Source organism: Somniosus microcephalus, chromosome 4 (assembly GCF_052327205.1).
Source record: "Somniosus microcephalus isolate GS21.2 chromosome 4, FLI_Smic_1.0, whole genome shotgun sequence".
Taxonomy (NCBI): Eukaryota; Metazoa; Chordata; class Chondrichthyes; order Squaliformes; family Somniosidae; genus Somniosus; species Somniosus microcephalus.
Window position 1 is genome coordinate 70,652,207 of NC_140990.1, and position 19,250 is coordinate 70,671,456.

The 19,250-nt window shown below is 48.3% G+C and overlaps 2 protein-coding genes across 2 annotated transcripts in view; one reads left to right on the forward strand and one right to left on the reverse strand.

The window, feature by feature from the left end:
• The window catches only part of LOC147119171 (uncharacterized), a 169,253-nt gene that overhangs the window by 30,570 nt on the left and 119,433 nt on the right, over positions 1–19,250 (reverse strand). The window contains exon 5 of the mRNA XM_085984043.1: positions 3,279–4,144. Within this exon, the coding sequence (XP_085840169.1) occupies positions 3,279–4,144 (866 nt within the window). The remainder of the gene's footprint in view (positions 1–3,278; positions 4,145–19,250) is intronic.
• LOC147119172 (uncharacterized) lies at positions 6,198–11,645 on the forward strand. Its single transcript, XM_085984880.1, has one exon. It carries the CDS (start codon positions 6,943–6,945, stop codon positions 7,684–7,686), a length of 744 nt encoding a protein of 247 aa, XP_085841006.1. The 5' UTR covers positions 6,198–6,942; the 3' UTR covers positions 7,687–11,645.

Genomic DNA, 19,250 nt, shown 5'->3' on the forward strand with positions numbered 1-19,250 from the left:
GCACCTCCCAAACCCGCCACCTCCACCACCGAGAGGGACGAGGGCAGCAGGCGCAGGGGAACACCAGCACCTCCAAGCTCCCCTCCAAGTCACACACCATCCCGACATGGAAATATATCATCGATCCTTCATCGTCGCTGGGTCAAAATCCTGGAACTCCCTCCCTAACAGCTCTGTGGGAGGACCTTCACCACACGGACTGCAGCGGTTCAAGAAGGTGGCTCACCACCACCATCTCAAGGGCAATTAGGGATGGCCAATAAATGCTGGGCCATCCAGCGACGCCCACATCCCAGGATTAATTTTAAAAAATTCCTACCACAGTCGTTAATATAGGAATAACACTATTTAATATATATATAAATCCATAAGTACATAAATATATATACATACTAGCTGGGGGAGCCCGGCGGTGCCGAGGCTTTCTCGAGGGCATGTTGTTGTTGGAAGAGAGAGAGGGAGCGACTGGGGGGAAGAGAGAGAGGGAAGGAGAGAGAGAGAGAGGGAATGAGAGAGAGGGAAGGAGAGAGAGGGAAGGAGAGAGAGAGGGAAGGAGAGAGAGAGAGGGGGGAGGAGAGAGAGAGAGAGGGGGAAGGAGAGAGAGAGAGATGGAAGGAAAGAGAGAGAGATGGAAGGAGAGAGAGAGAGAGGGAAGGAGAGAGAGGGAAGGAGAAAGAGAGGGAAGGAGAGAGAGACAGAGAGAGGGAAGGAGAGAGAGAGAGAGAGAGGGAAGGAGAGAGAGATTGGGAGTGAGAGAGAGAGAGATTGGGAGTGTGAGAGAGATTGGGAGTGAGAGAGAGAGAGATTGGGAGTGAGAGAGAGAGAGATTGGGAGTGAGAGAGAGAGAGATTGGGAGTGTGAGAGAGATTGGGAGTGAGAGAGAGAGAGAGATTGGGAGTGAGAGAGAGATTGGGAGTGAGAGAGAGAGAGAGATTGGGAGTGAGAGAGAGAGAGATTGGGAGTGTGAGAGAGAGAGATTGGGAATGTGAGAGAGAGAGATTGGGAATGTGAGAGAGAGAGAGAGACTGGGAGTGTGAGAGAGAGAGATTGGGAGTGTGAGAGAGAGAGATTGGGAGTGAGAGAGAGAGATTGGGAGTGTGAGAGAGAGAGACTGGGAGTGTGAGAGAGATTGGGAGTGTGAGAGAGAGAGATTGGGAGTGTGTGAGAGAGAGAGATTGGGAGTGTGAGAGAGAGAGATTGGGTGTGTGAGAGAGAGAGATTGGGAGTGTGAGAGAGAGAGACTGGGAGTGTGAGAGAGAGATTGGGAGTGTGAGAGAGAGAGACTGGGAGTGTGAGAGAGAGAGAGATTGGGAGTGTGAGAGAGAGAGAGATTGGGAGTGAGAGAGAGAGAGATTGGGAGTGTGTGAGAGAGAGAGATTGGGAGTGTGTGAGAGAGAGAGATTGGGAGTGAGAGAGAGAGAGAGATTGGGAGTGTGTGAGAGAGAGAGAGATTGGGAGTGTGTGAGAGAGAGAGATTGGGAGTGTGAGAGAGAGAGATTGGGAGTGTGAGAGAGAGATTGGGTGTGTGAGAGAGAGAGAGATTGGGAGTGTGTGAGAGAGAGAGACTGGGAGTGTGAGAGAGATTGGGAGTGTGAGAGAGAGAGAGATTGGGAGCGTGTGAGAGAGAGAGATTGGGAGTGTGAGAGAGAGAGAGATTGGGAGTGTGTGAGAGAGAGAGATTGGGAGTGTGTGTGAGAGAGAGATTGGGAGTGTGTGAGAGAGAGAGATTGGGAGTGTGTGAGAGAGAGATTGGGAGTGTGAGAGAGAGAGAGATTGGGAGTGAGAGAGAGAGAGATTGGGAGTGAGAGAGAGATTGGGAGTGTGAGAGAGAGAGAGATTGGGAGTGAGAGAGAGAGAGATTGGGAGTGTGAGAGAGAGAGAGAGATTGGGAGTGTGAGAGAGAGAGATTGGGAGTGTGAGAGAGAGAGAGATTGGGAGTGTGAGAGAGAGAGATTGGGAGTGTGAGAGAGAGAGATTGGGAGTGTGAGAGACAGAGAGAGATTGGGAGTGTGAGAGAGAGAAAATATATATACATATAAATATACATACAAAAAATACATTTTCTCCAACTTTGACTAGTTTATCCTGTCTGATAAAAACCAACCCCAGTCACTGACACCAATCTCCTCCTGCCTGATATAAACCAACTCCACAGTCACTGACACCAATCTCCTCCTGTCTGATAAAAACCAGCTCCACAGTCACTGACACCAATCTCCTCCTGTCTGATATAAACCAACCCCACAGTCACTGACACCAATCTCCTCCTGTCTGATAAAAACCAACCCACAGTCACTGACACCAATCTCCTCTTGTCTGATATAAACCAGCCCCATAGTCACTGACACCAATCTCCTCCTGTCTGATGTAAATCAATCCCACAGTCACTGACACCAATCTCCTCCTGTCTGATAAAAACCAGCTCCACAGTCACTGACATCAACCTCCTACTGTCTGATATAAACCAACCCCAGTCACTGACACCAATCTCCTCCTGTCTGATATAAACCAACCCGTCACTGACACCAATCTCCTCCTGTCTGATATAAACCAACCCGTCACTGACACCAATCTCCTCCTGTCTGACATAAACCAACCCCACAGTCACTGACACCAATCTCCTCCTGTCTGATATAAACCAGCTCCACAGTCACTGACAGCAATCTCCTCCTGTCTGATATAAACCAGCTCCACAGTCACAGACACCAATCTCCTCCTGTCTGATATAAACCAATCCCACAGTCACTGATACCAATCTCCTCCTGTCTGATATAAGCCAATCCCACAGGCCCAGAAAGATTAAACTCAGCCCATTACTTGGATTGGACTTGTCTCCATTCCCGTGCTGAGGGGATTGCTGTACCAGATGGGAGGGATAACATTTGGGGATTCTCGATTCTCCACCAATTCCCATTCCCCTTCTTTCTGGTGGATAATGGAGGCGCCACTGTGTGTAATGTGCAAGTCAGTAAGAATTGTCAGTGAGGATTAATCAGCACTTTCTAATTGGTGATGTTAATCCGTGGAACTTTTCAGACAATAAATTGTAGATTTTGTATCAAAGGTCAATTTAGGGTTAAAGTAAAATTCATAATTTTATTGCCAAATAATTTCTTATGAAAGTCCTGAATTAAGGGGAACGATCACAGACAATGATTCTTAAAGGGACACTGCAGCACCAACAAGTCAATCAGCTATATATCCAGAAGATTAAACTCCAGTCAGTTATAGGGTTATTAACATCAGCAGAAACAACAGAATCCAATCCCTGGAGTTACTTGTGAACTCGCTGGTGTCTCAGCATGTTGGATGAACAAGTGAATCCCTCCCCACACACGGAGCAGGTGAACGGCCTCTCCCCAGTGTGAAGTCGCTGGTGTGTCAGCAGGTTGGATGATTTAATTAATCCCTTTCCGCACATGGAGCAGGTGAATGGTCTCTCCCCAGTGTGAGTGCGCTGGTGTACAATGAGATTGGATGAATACCTGAACCTCTTCCCACAGTGAGAGCAACTGAATGGTTTATCGTCAGTGTGAACTCGCTGATGTTGAATCAGTTCCTCAGAGCTTTTAAAGCAGTTCGCACAGTCGGAACATTTAAAAGATCTCTCGTCAGTGTGAACTCGCTGGTGCCTCAGAAGGTGAGCTGAATTAGTGAATCCCTTCCCACACACGGAGCAGGTGAACGGCCTCTCCCCGGTGTGAACTTGCTGGTGAGTCAGCAGGTTGGATGACTGTGTGAATCCCTTCCCACACATGGAGCAGGTGAACGGCCTCTCCCCAGTGTGACTGTAGCGATGAGTTTCCAGCTGGGATGGGGAAATGAATCCCTTCCCACACACAGAGCAAGTAAACGGCCTCTCCCCGGTGTGACTGTGTTGATAAGTTTCCAGCTCAGACAGGTAATTGAATCCCTTCCCACAGTCCCCACATTTCCATGGTTTCTCCATGGTGCGGGTGTCCTTGTGTCTCTCCAGGTTGGGCGATCGGTTGAAGCCTTGTCCACACACAGAACATGTGTAAGGTTTCTCCCCGCTGTGAATGGTGCGATGTTTTTTCAGGCTGTGTAACTGGTTAAAGCTCTTTCCACAGTCAGTGCACTGGAACACTCTCACTCGGGTGTGTGTGTCTCGGTGCTTTTCCAGTCACACTGATGTTGAAGTGATATTTGGTTTGAGTTTCCTGTCTGTAAACCCACCCCTTCTAATACCCTGTAAAAGGAGTTTACAAAAGACATCACTGTAAGTACAGGATAGAAATTCAGAACAGACAATGCTAGTTTCTATGGAACATACTTTCCTCTTTTTCTCCAAAGCTGTAAATCCCCGTCCCACATACTCTCCCTCTTCCCTGTGCTGAAATCCAAACCCATCGCACCATCTCCAACATTTTTCCTTTCAATCGACTTTTCTTCCTCCCCCTGAAGGTGTTGACTCTGATGGGTTCAGTTCTACACTCATGAGGGACTGGAACCCGGCACCCTGCAGGGACCGGACTCTGTCATAAAACCATGGCTTCAGAAGAGAAATTGAAGAAACTATTTAAAAGGTGTGGTGGTGAAATGTTGGGCGGGTGCTCAGCATCTCACACATTGTGTAAGATTAACATTCCACATGTGTGAACCTTTCATTCCGTCCCTGATTTGGGCATCTCTTGAGCTGGCACTTCTTGTCCCATTATACCGAGTTGGTGCAACAGGAGAGCCTGGGATCAGGGGGATATTGGACAGGAAGCACACAGCACGGACATTACACTGCAGGTGGGATATGTGAGAGTGTTACAGTGAGGGCTTCGGGCACCTTATTAAACACACCCACAGCAGAAGCACATTAATCTGATGGGAGATCACTGACACACGAGCAGCCAGCAGTATGGAGCCTCCCCAGAGTCCGGCCCCTTTCCAGCCAGTATTTACAGGAGCTGGGACACAGAAAGTGTCTCATTAAAATCACTGATATATTTGTTCACACAAATCAACCCCCAAAAATTGCAGAATGCTTTCTCTCCAGGCGCTCCCTGACCAGTCACTATTTCTCCGCCATTTAATGACGCTCCCTGACCAGTCTCCATTTCTCTTCGCTTACAGATGCTCCCTGACCAGTCACCATTTCTCCTCCATTTACAGACGCTTCCTGACCAGGTACCATTTTGCCTCAATTTAGACGCTCCCTGACCAGTCACCATTTCTCCTCAATTTACAGACGCTCCCTGACCAGTCACCATTTCTCCTCCATTTACAGACGCTCCCTGACCAGTCACCATTTCTCCTCTATTTATAGACACTCCCTGACCAGTCTCCATTTCTCCTCCATTTACAGACGCTCCCTGACCAGTCACAATTTCGCTTCCATTTACAGACGCTCCCTGACTCACTTCCTGTCTGTCCCGGAGTTTGGCGCTTTGTTGAGATTCGGGCCGGAGTGAAACGGGAACCCGCGGGTGGGGGCGGATAATGTTCACTGCTCTTATAATCGGGCCTGGGGCCGCACTCGGGGTGTGTGAAGCCCGCGTCCCCCCGGGGTTCATTAACCCGCCTCCCTCTGACCTGCTGCAGCCTCTCCCGCGCATGCTCAGCTCACACTGCCCAACAATCAGCCTCTCCCGCGCATGCTCAGCTCACACTGCCCAACAATCAGCCTCTCCCGCGCATGCTCAGCTCACACTGCCCAACAATCAGCCTCTCCCGCGCATGCTCAGCTCACACTGCCCAACAATCAGCCTCTCCCGCGCATGCTCAGCTCACCTTCTGTTGTTCAGGTTTAACGGTCAAGCCCCGCCCCTCACACGCTCCGATTGTTTGGAGGACCCGCCGCCCTCTCAGCCCTCCAGTCCCGCCCCGCTCTTGCTATTGGTCCGACGCTCCCGTCAATCACCCGGGCAGTGTGAGCTGAGCATGCGCGGGCCTTGGCAGCAGCCGCTGACACATCAGGTGAGAGAGCTCAGGGAGCGGGTTCATGAACCCCGGGGGGACGCGGACCGCTCACACCCCGAGCTCAGGGAGCGTGTTCATGAACCCCGGGGGGACGCGGGATGCTCACACCCCGAGCTCAGGGAGCGGGTTCATGAACCCCGGGGGGACGCGGGCCGCTCATACCCCGGGCTCAGGGAGCGGGTTCATGAACCCTGGGGGGACGCGGGCCGCTCACACCCCGAGCTCAGGGAGCGGGTTCATGAACCCCGGGGGGGCGCGGGCCGCTCACACCCCGAGCTCAGGGAGCGGGTTCATGAACCCCGGGGGGACGCGGGCCGCTCACACCCCGAGCTCAGGGAGTGGGTTCATGAACCCCGGGGGGACTCGGGCCGCTCACACCCCGGGCTCAGGGAGCGGGTTCATGAACCCTGGGGGGACGTGGGCTGCTCACACCCCGAGTGCGGCCCCAGGCCCCATTATTAAAACACTCAACATTATCCGCTTCACAAATACCCGGGGTGGGCCTCAGGCCCCGAACAAGAGCCTCCGGGCCGGGCGTTTGCCCTGAGTGTGGCGGCAGCTGCGGGGCTTTTTCCTGGTGACAGGCCGCCATCTTGAGAGGCTCAGGGGGCAGCAGTGCGCATGCGCGGCCCCCTTGGCCAGGAACCAGGAGGAGAGAATCTTGTCAATTTCTATCCTGCACTCACAGTGATGACTTTTGTAAACTCCTTTTACAGGCTGTGAGAAGGGCAACATTTACACACCGCAAGCTCAAACCAAACATCACGTCAAGATCTGACAGAGTCACTCTATTCATCAGGACCCGAATATCATCGGCCTCTGAATGTGAAAGGAGAAATTCTTGTCTGTTCTGTCTGTGGGAAAAGATTTCAAACATCAGTGTGACTGGAAAAGCACCAAGACACCCACACCCAAGTGAGAGTGTTCCAGTGCACTGACTGTGGGAAGAGCTTTAACCAGTTACACAGCCTGAAAAAACATCGCACCATTCACAGTGGGGAGAAACCGTACATGTGTTGTGTGTGTGGACGAGGCTTCAACCGATTGTCCAACCTGAAGAGACACAAGGACACCCGCACCACGGAGAATCCGTGGAAATGTGGGGACTGTGGGAAGGGATTCCATTACCCGTCCCAGCTGGAAACTCATCAACGCAGTCACACTGGGGAGAGGCCGTTCACCTGCTCCGTGTGTGAGAAGGGATTCACTCGCTTGTGCATTCTCCAGACACATCAACGAGTTCACACTGACGAGAGACCATTCAGCTGCACTCACTGTGGGAAAAGGTTCAAGCAGTCATCCAACCTCATTCTGCATCAGCGAGTTCATACTGGGGAGAGGCCGTTCACCTGCTCTGTGTGTGGGAAGGCGTTCACTCGGTCATCCCACCTGCTAACACACCAGCAAGTTCACACTGTGGAGAGACTGTTCACCTGCTCAATATGTGGGAAGGGATTTAATCAGTCATCCAAACTGCTGACACACCAGCGAGTTCACACTGGGGAGAGGCCGTTCACCTGCTCCGTGTGTGAGAAGGGATTTAATCGATCATCTAACCTGCTGACACACCAGCGAATTCACACTGAGGAGAGGCCGTTCACCTGCTCCGTGTGTGGGAAGGGATTTAATCAATCATCCAACCTGCTGACACACCAGCGAATTCACACTGGGGAGAGGCCATTCACCTGCTCCGTGTGTGAGAAGGGATTTAATCGTTCATCCAACTTGTTGACACACCAGCGAGTTCACATGTGACTGCAGGGGTTGGATTCTGCTCTTAATCACATCCAGGACTGAACCATATTCATTCTGACAGTTGGGGTTTGTTTCTGCTGATATTAATAACCCCTACAACTAGGCTGGAGTTTAATATTCTGGATATATAGCTGATTGAGTTGTCGAGGCTGCAGTGTTTATTTAAGAACCGCTGTCTGATCTTTCCCCTTAATTTCTGATGAGAGTCCCTGAATTATTTTACAATAAAATTATGAACTTTTACTTCAATCTTAAATTGATCTTTGGTACAAAATTTACAATTCAGTGTCTGAAAGGTTCCACTGATTAACATCTACAATTAGAAAGTGCTGATTAATCCTCGCGGACAATTCTTACTGACTTGCACATTACACACAGTGGCACCTCCATTATCCACCAGAAAGAAGGGGAATGGGAATTGGTGGAGAATCGAGAGTCCCCAAATGTTGCCCCTCCCGTCTGGTACAGCAATCCCCTCGGCACGGGAATGGAGATAAGTCCAGTTATAGTAACGGGATGAGTTAAAGGTATTTACTCAGACGGGCGGAAGGTGAGAAGTGGTGTTCCATGGGGATCGGTGCTGGGACCACTGTTGTTCACCATTTACATGAATGATTTGCACTTGGGAATCAGAGGTACAATTTCAAAATTTGCAGATAACACTAAATTGGGGGATGTAGTTAATACTGAGGAAGACTGCGATAGCATCCTTGTAGAATTATTCAGTTGTGTTCAGTAAATAGCAGCATCTTTTAATTTGCTTTGACTGATCACATCATTATATAGTTACGTGATAAACAGAAATCATTGACAGCTCCCAATTTCAGAATTGTCAGATTCAAACTCAGCTTCTTCCAAGTACAATCTAACATTTCAAAAATTGTAATGGATGTAGGCGCGATATTAGGCCTGTTGTCTAACACAATCCAAACACAGTGACACATAGACAGATGGGCAGGTGTAGCTTCACAGCGAATCCTTTCAAGCCTCACTAAAAAGTGGCAGACTGGCAATCCATTGTTCACTAATGGAGTTGTGATCTTTGTAAATTAAGAAAGGAAATGCATGGAAATGTGTCAAAGAGTTGATTAACAGAGTGGGGCATCATCTCCTTTGATTTCTATTTCTGACACCAGGCAACAGAAAAAGGTCATTACAACACGACATAAACAGACTCTTCAGGTGTGAGACATCAGACTTCAGAACAACACGTCTGCCAGCTCTGGCCACAAACCTCAGTACAGTCAACCTTTCAGCAGCTGCAGCCCTGATTAAATAACTAGTAGTTTAACATGTCTAGTAGAGCTTTTGTATCAGAATAGAAAGAATGTATTTGTGACACACACACAATTAATAATTACATCACAATGTGATTGTGAGGATCGATTATCGCCTCTTGATACCTTCCGTGCCCACTGGTCGAGGAAGGTATTGTTGTGGAGTATTTAAACCAACACTCGACACAAGGTTTTAGATCGATAGTCAAGTTGTCTTTATTGCACCGGTGGGGAAACAGTCTGCTCTGTCTTAGCCAGACCTTTCCAAATTGTTACAGAAAACACTACATTTTTATACATTACAATAAGCATAGCCACCTCATGTTAAATTCATTCCTGCCACCTGATTGGATCTTGGCCTGCATGCATCTTCACGGATTGGTTACGAATCTTAATATAAACATGTATAAGCTGCCTCCTCAATCAATCACTCAAACTGCTGAATGCTAATTAAAAGATACCTTGGAATGTAACCTAGGTAATAAAGTTCTTACGGGCAGTTGAAACGCTGGACATCCTGCCTCCATTTAATTGTTTTATATCTCTCCAAAGGTCAGCTATCTTTGACCGCATCTTTATGGATGTGGTCTTTCATGTTAGTCCCTGTCTTCCTTACACCTTCAGTGAAACTGCCAGCGATGTCAGTTTAACTCTTTCCCCACTGCAATCCCCCCTTTTGGTACTTGGCCCTTGCCCAAGTTAAACCACATGTATAAGCATCGCTGTGCCTCCTGCCCCATGCGGTGATCAGGCGCTGGTTCGGGAGGTCGTGCATACCCATCATGTTTAGAGCAATCTTGTGTTTTCCGACTCACTTTAGCTCTTTGTTTGGTCCGTTTCTTTTTACAAGCGGTGCATGCTGCTATTCCCCATCCTATAGCCATGACTAACTGTACTATCACTAATATATGAGAAGTGATGCGGATCCATGGGTGTATGTTAACATTCATTCCCCAATCCCACAGCTTCTCCTACCACGGGACTTCCTGTAGCTCTACCTCTATGTCCCTTTCTAATTCCCCAAGATTCCTTTGTAACACTATGTATTGTTTCACCATTTTACTTAAATCCTCTTTCATTTCTTGCAGATCCTTTTGCAGGCGGGGTATTGGGGCCTCAACCGGATCTTCATAATTAACCAACTCGTCCTTCAGACTATCTGGCACATTTAGTTTTATCTCCTCCCTTGAATGTACATACACCAATCTGGTGTGTCCAATTGTCACAGGGATCTTTGGCGTAAAGCAGAAGTTAGGCATTGTGATTGCACATACAAGGTTACTATATTGGTACTCAGTCTCTGTGGTGGTTATACAATACTCCCCTTCGCCTCTATATCCCGAGCGGGTGTGATGGTGATCAACATGTGATAATTCCAACACACACCCCTCTGTCTTATTATAGCCGCACTCATCCTTAGGGCCTTCTCCTACCGGATGTGGGCATATCGTAAGCGTGCCTTTCCCGTGGCATCCGTTTAGGGAGACTCCTCTCATAGTACCATTCTTCCTGATGGCATAGGTATCAATTGGATAGTATTGGAGGCATGTCTCACCCCTCACTATGCCTATGTTTGTTACCTGGTACTGTGGGTATGGAGTCATGCCTAGTCCCACCACTGGTATCAGGAGTACCATGCCTATCATTGCTGTCACTTCTGCTTTACATTTTTGTAGCACTGGATATACTCTGGTCATCCCTTTGAGGGTACAAGCACTCAGAGGGCCTGGATTCTGGCTCAGGCCATAGAGCTGTGTGCTGTTAATCCAGTCTGGTACCTCACCTCGCTGTGTCTGTGCCAGATTGTGTTTTAACTGTCCGGTGATCCATTGGCCATAGGCATGACACAAGCCTCTCCCTACCCCGTCTTTTGCCTGTTCCTCATCTCTATGGTTTAGTTTGTTGATAATGCTGGCATGGTCCTTTATAACCTTGATTCCCTCGAGTAATTTCCTTATCGTATGTCCTCCCAACTCTGATCTTTGTCGAACCAAACCAGTTTCCTTCTCTAAAATCTGCTGTATTACCCTTTGTAGTCGTTCCACACTACTTTGGACTCCTTGCATATCTGGGGCATTAATGAATGATGTCCCCGTGTTTATTCCCGTGATTATATCGGTTCCTAAGCTCCTCTTAATCCTTTGGTGCAATGCAGCATGTCCCCTAAAATTAGTAGCCCCTGTCGCATCAGCAGCTTGGTTAATTACATTCTTTATCATATATGCATACAATTCTCTAGTTTTAGTAAACCTTTCACAATATCCTGGCCATTGTAACATGGTTAAGTTCATTAGCACCGGTACAATTTCGTGTCTCACATTACCATACAATTGTTCTCCCTCGGTAAATAATACTGGTCAATTCATAGGTCCAGGTTTCATATCTGGACATTGTAGCATCCTCGGTTCGCTTGTCTCTTCTTTCTGTGTATTGGGAGCCGTGGATGAGACTCCGAATGTGATTGTTCCATTAAAACATGGTGCTTCTTCATCATGTACTTGTCGTGTAATGTGGGATGTCCCTTCGCTTATTTGATGTCCCAGCAGTAATCCCACCTTCATGGTGAAGTTTCCCTGTAAATTAAGCAGAAGCCTGGTCGTCACCAGAGGTTAGTTTATCTCCGGTGTTTATTCCATTGTTCCTGTGGGATTTAAGATCAGATGGATTATTGCTTTATCGTTTTAATTGGGCCCAATGTTTCCATCTACCCTTTCCCCTCATATCTATACATGTGCACGTATCGCTGGTCATGATAACCTCAAATGGTCCGGTCCATCTAGGTGAGAATCCCGATCTCTCTGGCAATATTTTAACAAATACCTGCTCGCCCACCTTGGGTAGGGGCTCCGAGGCCCCCTGCTTTTGTGTATTTTTATCTCTGATGTCTTGTTGTTCTTTAACTTCTTGTTTGTGCTCCTTCAATTGATTATCCAATGTTTGTACGTATTTCCTCATTTTATCTTTTAAGGGTCCTAGTCCCTCGCTACCAGATGCTGCTCCTTCCGGCAGACACACTGTTCGTCCAGTCCTGAGTTCATATGGTGTCAGTCTGGTCACCCTGTGATCCTTTTTCCATATTCCATCTCTACCTTTGGCTGCGCCTCTCTTTGTCCACTGCTCCTGCTCCTCCATTTCGGTCTCCTCTTGGATTCTTTTAATGTTCACTTTCTCTGCTGTTATTCTACCTGCTGCTCTTGCTGCCTGATCAGCTAGCATATTTCCTTTTTGTTGCTCGCTCACTATCTTGCGGTGTGCCTTTATTTTAATCACTGCTACCTCTTCTGCTCCTTTTACCGCTTCTACTAGGTCTCTCACTACCTCCTCATGATGTATTTGTCTTCCTCCGGAGGTTACATATCCACAAAGTCAACATGGATTTACAAAAGGTAAATCGTGCTTGACTAATCTACTGGAATTGTTTGAGGATGTAACTGGTAGAATAGATAAGGGAGAACCAGTGGATGTAGTGTATTTGGACTTTCAGAAGGCTTTCGATAAGGTCCCGCATAAGAGATTAGCGTGTAAAGTTAAGGCACATGGGATTGGGGGCAAGGCACTGACTTGGATGAAGAACTGATTGGCAGACAGGAAGCAAAGAGTTGGAATAAACGGCTCTTTTTCCGAGTGGCAGGCAGTGACTAGTGAGGTACCGCAGGGATCGGTCCAAGGACCCCAGCCAAACACAATATATATTAATGATCTAGACGAGGGAACTAGATGTAATATCTCCAAGTTTGCAGATGACACAAAGCTGGGTGGGCGTGTATGCTGTGAGGAGGATGCCGAGAAACTCCAGTATGATTTGAACAGGTTGGGTGATTGGGCAGAAGCATGGCAGATGCAGTATAATGTGGATAAATGCAAGGTTATCCACTTTGGTGGCAAAAACAGGAAGGCAGATTATTATCTGAACGGCAATAGATTGGGAGAAGGGGAAGTGTAACGAGACCTGGGTGTCCTTGTGCACCAGTCGCTGAAGGTAAGCCATGCAGGTGCAGCAGGTGGTTAAGAAGGCAAATGGTATGTTGGCCTTCATAGCAAGACGGTTTGAATACAAGAACAAGGATGTCTTGCTGCAGTTGTACAGGGCCTTGGTGAGACCACACCTTGAGTATTGTGTGCAGTTTTGGTCACCTTATCTGAGGAAGGATGTTCTTGCCATGGAGGGAGTGCAGCGAAGATTCACCAGACTGATACCTGGGATGGCAGGAATGACGTATGAGGAGAGATTGGGTCAATTGGGCTTATACTTGCTGGAGTTTAGAAGAATGAGAGGGGATCTGATTGAAACTTATAAAATTCTAACAGGACTGGACAGACTGGATGCAGGAAGGATGTTCCCAATGGCCGGGGAGTCCAGAACCAGGGGTCACAGTCTAAGGATGAGGGGTAAGCCATTTAGGACAGAGATGAGGAGGAATTTCTTCACCCAGAGAGTGGTGAACCTGTGGAATTCTCTACCACAGAAGGCAGTAGAGGCCAATTCATTAAGTATATTCAAGAGGGAGTTAGATATATTTCTTAAGGCTAAAGGGATCAAGGGATATGGGGAGAAGGCAGGGACAGGGTACTGAATTTGGATGATCAGCCATGATCTCATTGAATGGCGGAGCAGTCTTGAGGGCTCGAATGGCCTACTCGTGCTCCTATCTTCTATATTTCTATGTTTCCTCTCCTATTCCATGCTATCATATAATCATGTACTACCCCAAATGCATACCCACTATCTGTGTATATATTTACTCGTTTTCCTTTTGCCAATTTCAATGCTTCCGTGAGAACCATTAGTTCTGCTACTTGAGCTGAGTTTCCTCCTTTAAGCCCTCCCTTTGCGACTGTTTCTCCATTCTCGGATACTACTGCCCAACCGTGTGTGGCTCCACATTTATATATCGGCGAGATCCGTCTACATAAAAGGTGTTTTCGGGATTTTCAAGGGGCGATTCTGATACGGTTCCTCTGACCTCTTCTTCAATTACTAACTGACACTCGTGTGCCTCACCCTCTGATAGCATTCCCTCTGCGGGGTTGACTCTATGTTCCCTTATAGTCTAGACTAATCTGTCCTTGGGTATCAATACTGCTTCCCAAGCTGCCCTCCTTCTGTCTGATACAGCCTTCATTTTGCCTGTGTTTAGCAGGTCCACACTGTGTGTTGTGTGTGTAATATCAGCTGTCCTGACATAGTGACAGGCTCGCATATCCGCACCGCCCATGTGGCGCAGTCGAGGGCCACCACGCATCTCGCTATTCCTTTAGCCATGGGGGTTTGTTGGGTGGAGTAATAGGCAATTGGCCTCATATCTCACCCGTACTCTTGGGTGACTACAGCATTATAGAAGTTCCCGTCTATACTATAGTATATATGGAATGGTTTGACTATATTTGGCAATCCTAGTGCGGGTGCAGACGTCAGGGCTGCTTTTAATTTTGCATAAGCCTCGTCCTGCTCCGATTCCCATTCTATCTTATCAGTGGCGGGTCTCCCCCTTTAACTAACCATTGAATCGGCTCTGCTTTCCCTGCAAAGTCTGATATAAAATTCCTGCAGTAGTTAAACAGTCCCAACACTTTCCTCACTCCCCGGACGGTCACTGGCCTTGGCATGTCTTTTATGGCTGTCTTTCGTTCCTGCGGGAGTGCCTTATACCCCTGGCTCATTTCATGCCCCAGATACTTTACTTTGGACAGTCCAACCTGTGCCTTTTTGGGGTTCAATTTACAGCCAGCTTTCTGAAGTGTCTGGAGGGTGGCTAGTACTGCTCCCATGTGTCCTTTGGCATCCTCTGATGCAATCATTACATCATTGACATATCGGAGTAGGGCGCTCTGGTACTTTGATAGGTCTAACTCGTCTAAGGCTTGACTCAGTACACGGTGGAATATATTTGGACTGTTGTGGAACCCCTGCGGGACCCTGGTCCATGTATACTGTCTATCCCCGCACAGGTTCAAATCTTGTTCGTGACGCCAATTGTTGTGGAGTATTTTAAACCAACACTCGACACAAGGTTTTAGATCGATAGTCAAGTTGTCTTTATTGCACCGGTGGGGAAACAGTCTGCTCTGTCTTAGCCAGACCTTTCCAAATTGGTACAGCAAACACTACATTTTTATACATTACAATACACATGGCCATCTCATGCACAATTCATTCCTGCCACCCGATTGGACCTTGGCCCACATGCATCTTCACTGATTGGTTGCCTATGCCGCGTTACATTAAAGTACCGCCTTTATTATCGGAAAGTATATGTCAAGCAGTGTGTAAAACCTCTGACCTGTGTTAATGCCAGATGGGGTCCTCATTGTCCTCCTTTCCTGCCTCTCTCGGCCTCTTTTACTTCCAACTCATTGTTTTACTTTCCTGCCAGAACAGAACTTACATCCTCTCGGCCTCTTATGGTTCCATGTCCGGCTATGTTATCTCAACTGCCAATTCAGCAACTTAGAAAAATCTTACTACTGCAAAGTATGGTCTTTATTACACCATTCAGTGAAACTGCCAGCGATGTCAGTTTAACTCTTTCCCCACTGCAACACTCCTCCTCCCTGATTGCAATGACTGCATCGTCCCTCTCTTTTGTGAAAACAGGCGCAAAGTATTCATTAAGATCCATATTCATGTCTTCCGCTTCCACACACAGGTTACCTTTATAGTCCCTAATAGGCTCCACTTGTTTTCTTTGCCAATATTTTTTCATGCCCTCTCTTTGCTTTTCTTCTTTGAAATAGTGCCATAGGATCTTTGACGTCCACCTGAGAGAGCAGACGGGGCCTCGGTTTAACGTCTGCTCCAAAAATCGCCACCTCTGACAGTGCCGCACTCCCTCAGCACTGTACTGGAGCATCAGCCTAGATTTTTGTGCTCAAGTCTCTGGAGTGGGACTGTGAACCCACAACTTTCTGGCTCAGAGGCGAGAGTGCTACCAACTGAGCCACTGGCTGACACTAAAGGACAAGCAGTTCTGACGACAGGTCATCGACCTGAAACGTTAAATCTGTTTCTCTCTCCACAGATGCTGCCTGACCCGCTGAGTATTTCCAGCATTTTCTGTTTTTATTAAAGAAACGAGGGAGTGATTGCTGACAGGAAGAATGTTGGGTCGTCCTGCGCATGCGCACTTCCCTGGCGGCTGAGGCGAAACACCGACTCGCCCCCACCTGAGCCGCGCACGCATACCAGATGTTGCGGCTCCGCATGCGCGCCCGATGTTCCAACCGTGGGGTGTTGTGCGCTGAGCATGCGTGTTGTGGACCGATCGGGACGGGTGATTGTGGAGCAGGAGGGAGAGCGCGGGGGCCATGAGCACATGCGCGGGACTCAGTGTCAACAGAGCGCTTTCTGGAGTGCTGGGGCTTGTGGGTATTGCAGCCGCCATTACTGCTGATCCTTTCAACCAACCTGTGCAGCAGCTGGTGCATGAAAATCAGCTTCACTGCCCCTAGGATCGGAAAGGGGAAAATTAAACAGCAGTTTGCCTCTGATCCTTTTCTGAACTCAATTTACAGGGATATAGAAGTGGAGCAGTTACAGGCGGGAAGCTCAGACCAAACATCACGTCAAGATCTGACAGAGTCGCTGGATTCATCAGGACCTGAATATCATCGGCCTTTGCACATGGAAGGAGAAAGCAGTGATCGCAGCGATGACAAACCGCACACGTATTCGGTGTGGACGCGGATTCAGCTGAACTCCTGACCTGGCGAGACACGTGCACCATCACACCGGGGAGAAACCGGGTAAAAGTGGGGACGACGGGAAGGGCTTCCGTTCCCCATCTGCATTGGAAGTTCAACGGCGCAGTCACACCAGGGACAGTCCGTTCACCTGCTCAGTGTGTGGAAAGGGATTTGTTTGTTCATCCCACCTGCAAACACACCAGAGAGTTCACACTGGGGAGAGACCGTTTAACTGTTCTGACTGTGGGAAGAGCTTTAAAAGCCCCGGGGAACTGAAGCGACACCAGCTTGTTCACACAGATGAGAGACCATTTCAATGTTCTGACTGTGGGAAGAGCTTTAAAAACTCCCAGGATCTGAAGGGACACCAGCTTGTTCACACTGATGAGAGACCATTTCAGTGTCCTAACTGTGGGAAGAGCTTTAAAAGCCCCCAGTATCTGAAGCAACACCAGCAAGCTCACACTGATGAGAGGCCATTTAACTGTCCTGACTGTGGTAAGAGCTTTAAAAGCTCCGGGGCGCTGAAGGGACACCAGCGAGTTCACACTAATGAGAGGCCATTTAACTGTTCTGAGTGTGAGAAGAGTTTTAAAATCCCCTGGGAGCTCAAGCAACACCAGAGCCTCCACACTGGGGAGAGGATATTCATCTGCTCTGAATGTGGAAGGGATTCACTCAGTCTTCCAAACTGCAGACACACCAGCTTGTTCACACTAACGAGAGACCCTTTAACTGTTCTGACTGTGGGAAGAGCTTTAAAAGCTCTGGGGAGCTGAAGAGACACCAACACCTACACACTGGGGCGAAGCCGTTCACCTGCTCTGTGTGTGGAAAGGGATTCACTCAGTCATCCCACCTGCTGGCACATCAGCGAGTTCACACTGGGGAGAGTCCGTTCACCTGCTCCGTGTGTGGGAAGGGATTCGCTCAGCCCTCCAACCTGCTGGTACACCAGCGAGTTCACACTGGGGAGAGACCCTTTAAATGTTCTGAGTGTGGGAAGAGTTTTAAAAGCCTCCGGGAGCTCAAGCAACACCAGCGCCTCCACACTGGGGAGAGGATATTCATCTGCTCTGAATGTGGGAAGGGATTCACTGAATCATTCCACCTGCTGGTACACCTGCGAGTTCACACTGACGAGAGACCCTTTAAATGTTCTGACTGTGGGAAGAGCTTTAAAAGCTCCCAGGAGCTGAAGTGACACCAACACCTACACACTGGGGAGAGGCCATTCACCTGCTCCTTGTGTGGGAAGGGATTCACTCATTCATCCAACCTGCTGGCACATCAGCGAATTCACACTGGAGTGAGACCATTCACCTGCTCCATGTGTGGGAAGGGATTCACTCATTCATCCCACCTGCTGCCACATCAGCGAGTTCACACTGGGGAGAGGCCATTCACCTGCTCTGTGTGTGGGAAGGGATTCATTCATCCAACCTCCTGTCACACCAGCTTGTTCACACTGACGAGAGACCCTTTAAATGTTCTGACTGTGGGAGGAGCTTTAAAAGCTCGAAGAGCCTTAAGGGACACCAGCGTGTTCACACTGATCATCGAATCTAACAGCACAGAAGGAGGTTATTCGGCCCATTGTGTCTGTGCCGGCTCTTTGAAAGAGCTGTCCAATTTAGTCCCAAACCCCAGCTTTATCCCCAGAACTCTGCAAACTAGTCCTCTTCAAGTACATGTCCAATTACTGTTTGAAAGTTTCTGTGGAACCTGATTCCAGCATCCTTCCAGATCTTAATAACCCTCTGTGTGAAAACAATTCTCCTCATTCCCCTCTAGTTCTTTTAGCAACTATTTTAAATCTGTGACCTTTGGTTACCGACCCACTTGCCAGAGTGAACAGTTCCTCCCGACTTGCGCGAACAAAACCCCCTCATCATTTTGAACACCTCTATTAGGTCTCCTCTTAACCTTCTCTGCTCTAAGGGGAACATAGAAACATAGAAGATAGGAGCAGGAGTAGGCCATTCGGCCCCTCGAGCCTGCTCTGCCATTCAACGAGATCATGGCTGATCATCCAAATTCAGTACCCTGTCCCTGCCTTCTCCCCATATCCCTTGATCCCTTTAGCCTTAAGAAATATATCTAACTCCTTCTTGAATATATTTAATGAATTGGCCTCTACTGCCTTCTGTGGTAGAGAATTCCACAGGTTCACCACTCTCTGGATGAAGAAATTCCTCCTCATCTCTGTCCTAAATGGCTTACCCCTTATCCTTAGACTGTGACCCCTGGTTCTGGACTCCCCGACCATTGGGAACATCCTACCTGCATCTAGTCTGTCTAGTCCTGTTAGAATTTTATAACAATCCCAGCTTCTCCAATCTCTCCACATAACTGAAGTCCCTCATCCCTGGTACCATCCTGGTCAACCTCCTCTGTACCCTCTCCAAGGCCTTGACATCCTTCCTAAAGTGTGGTGCCCAGAACTGTACACAAGACTCCAGCTGAGGCCAAAACCCTGCAGCTGTACAAACCCCTGGTTAGACCACACCTGGAGTACTGTGAGCAGTTCTGGGCACCATACCTTAGGAAGGATATATTGGCCTTGGAGGGAGTGCAGCGTAGGTTTACCAGAATGATACCCGG

Bases quoted from the DNA above. Each gene is read 5' to 3' on its own strand.
- LOC147119172 (XM_085984880.1), top strand. From the start codon at position 6,943: ATGTGTTGTGTGTGTGGACGAGGCTTCAACCGATTGTCCAACCTGAAG.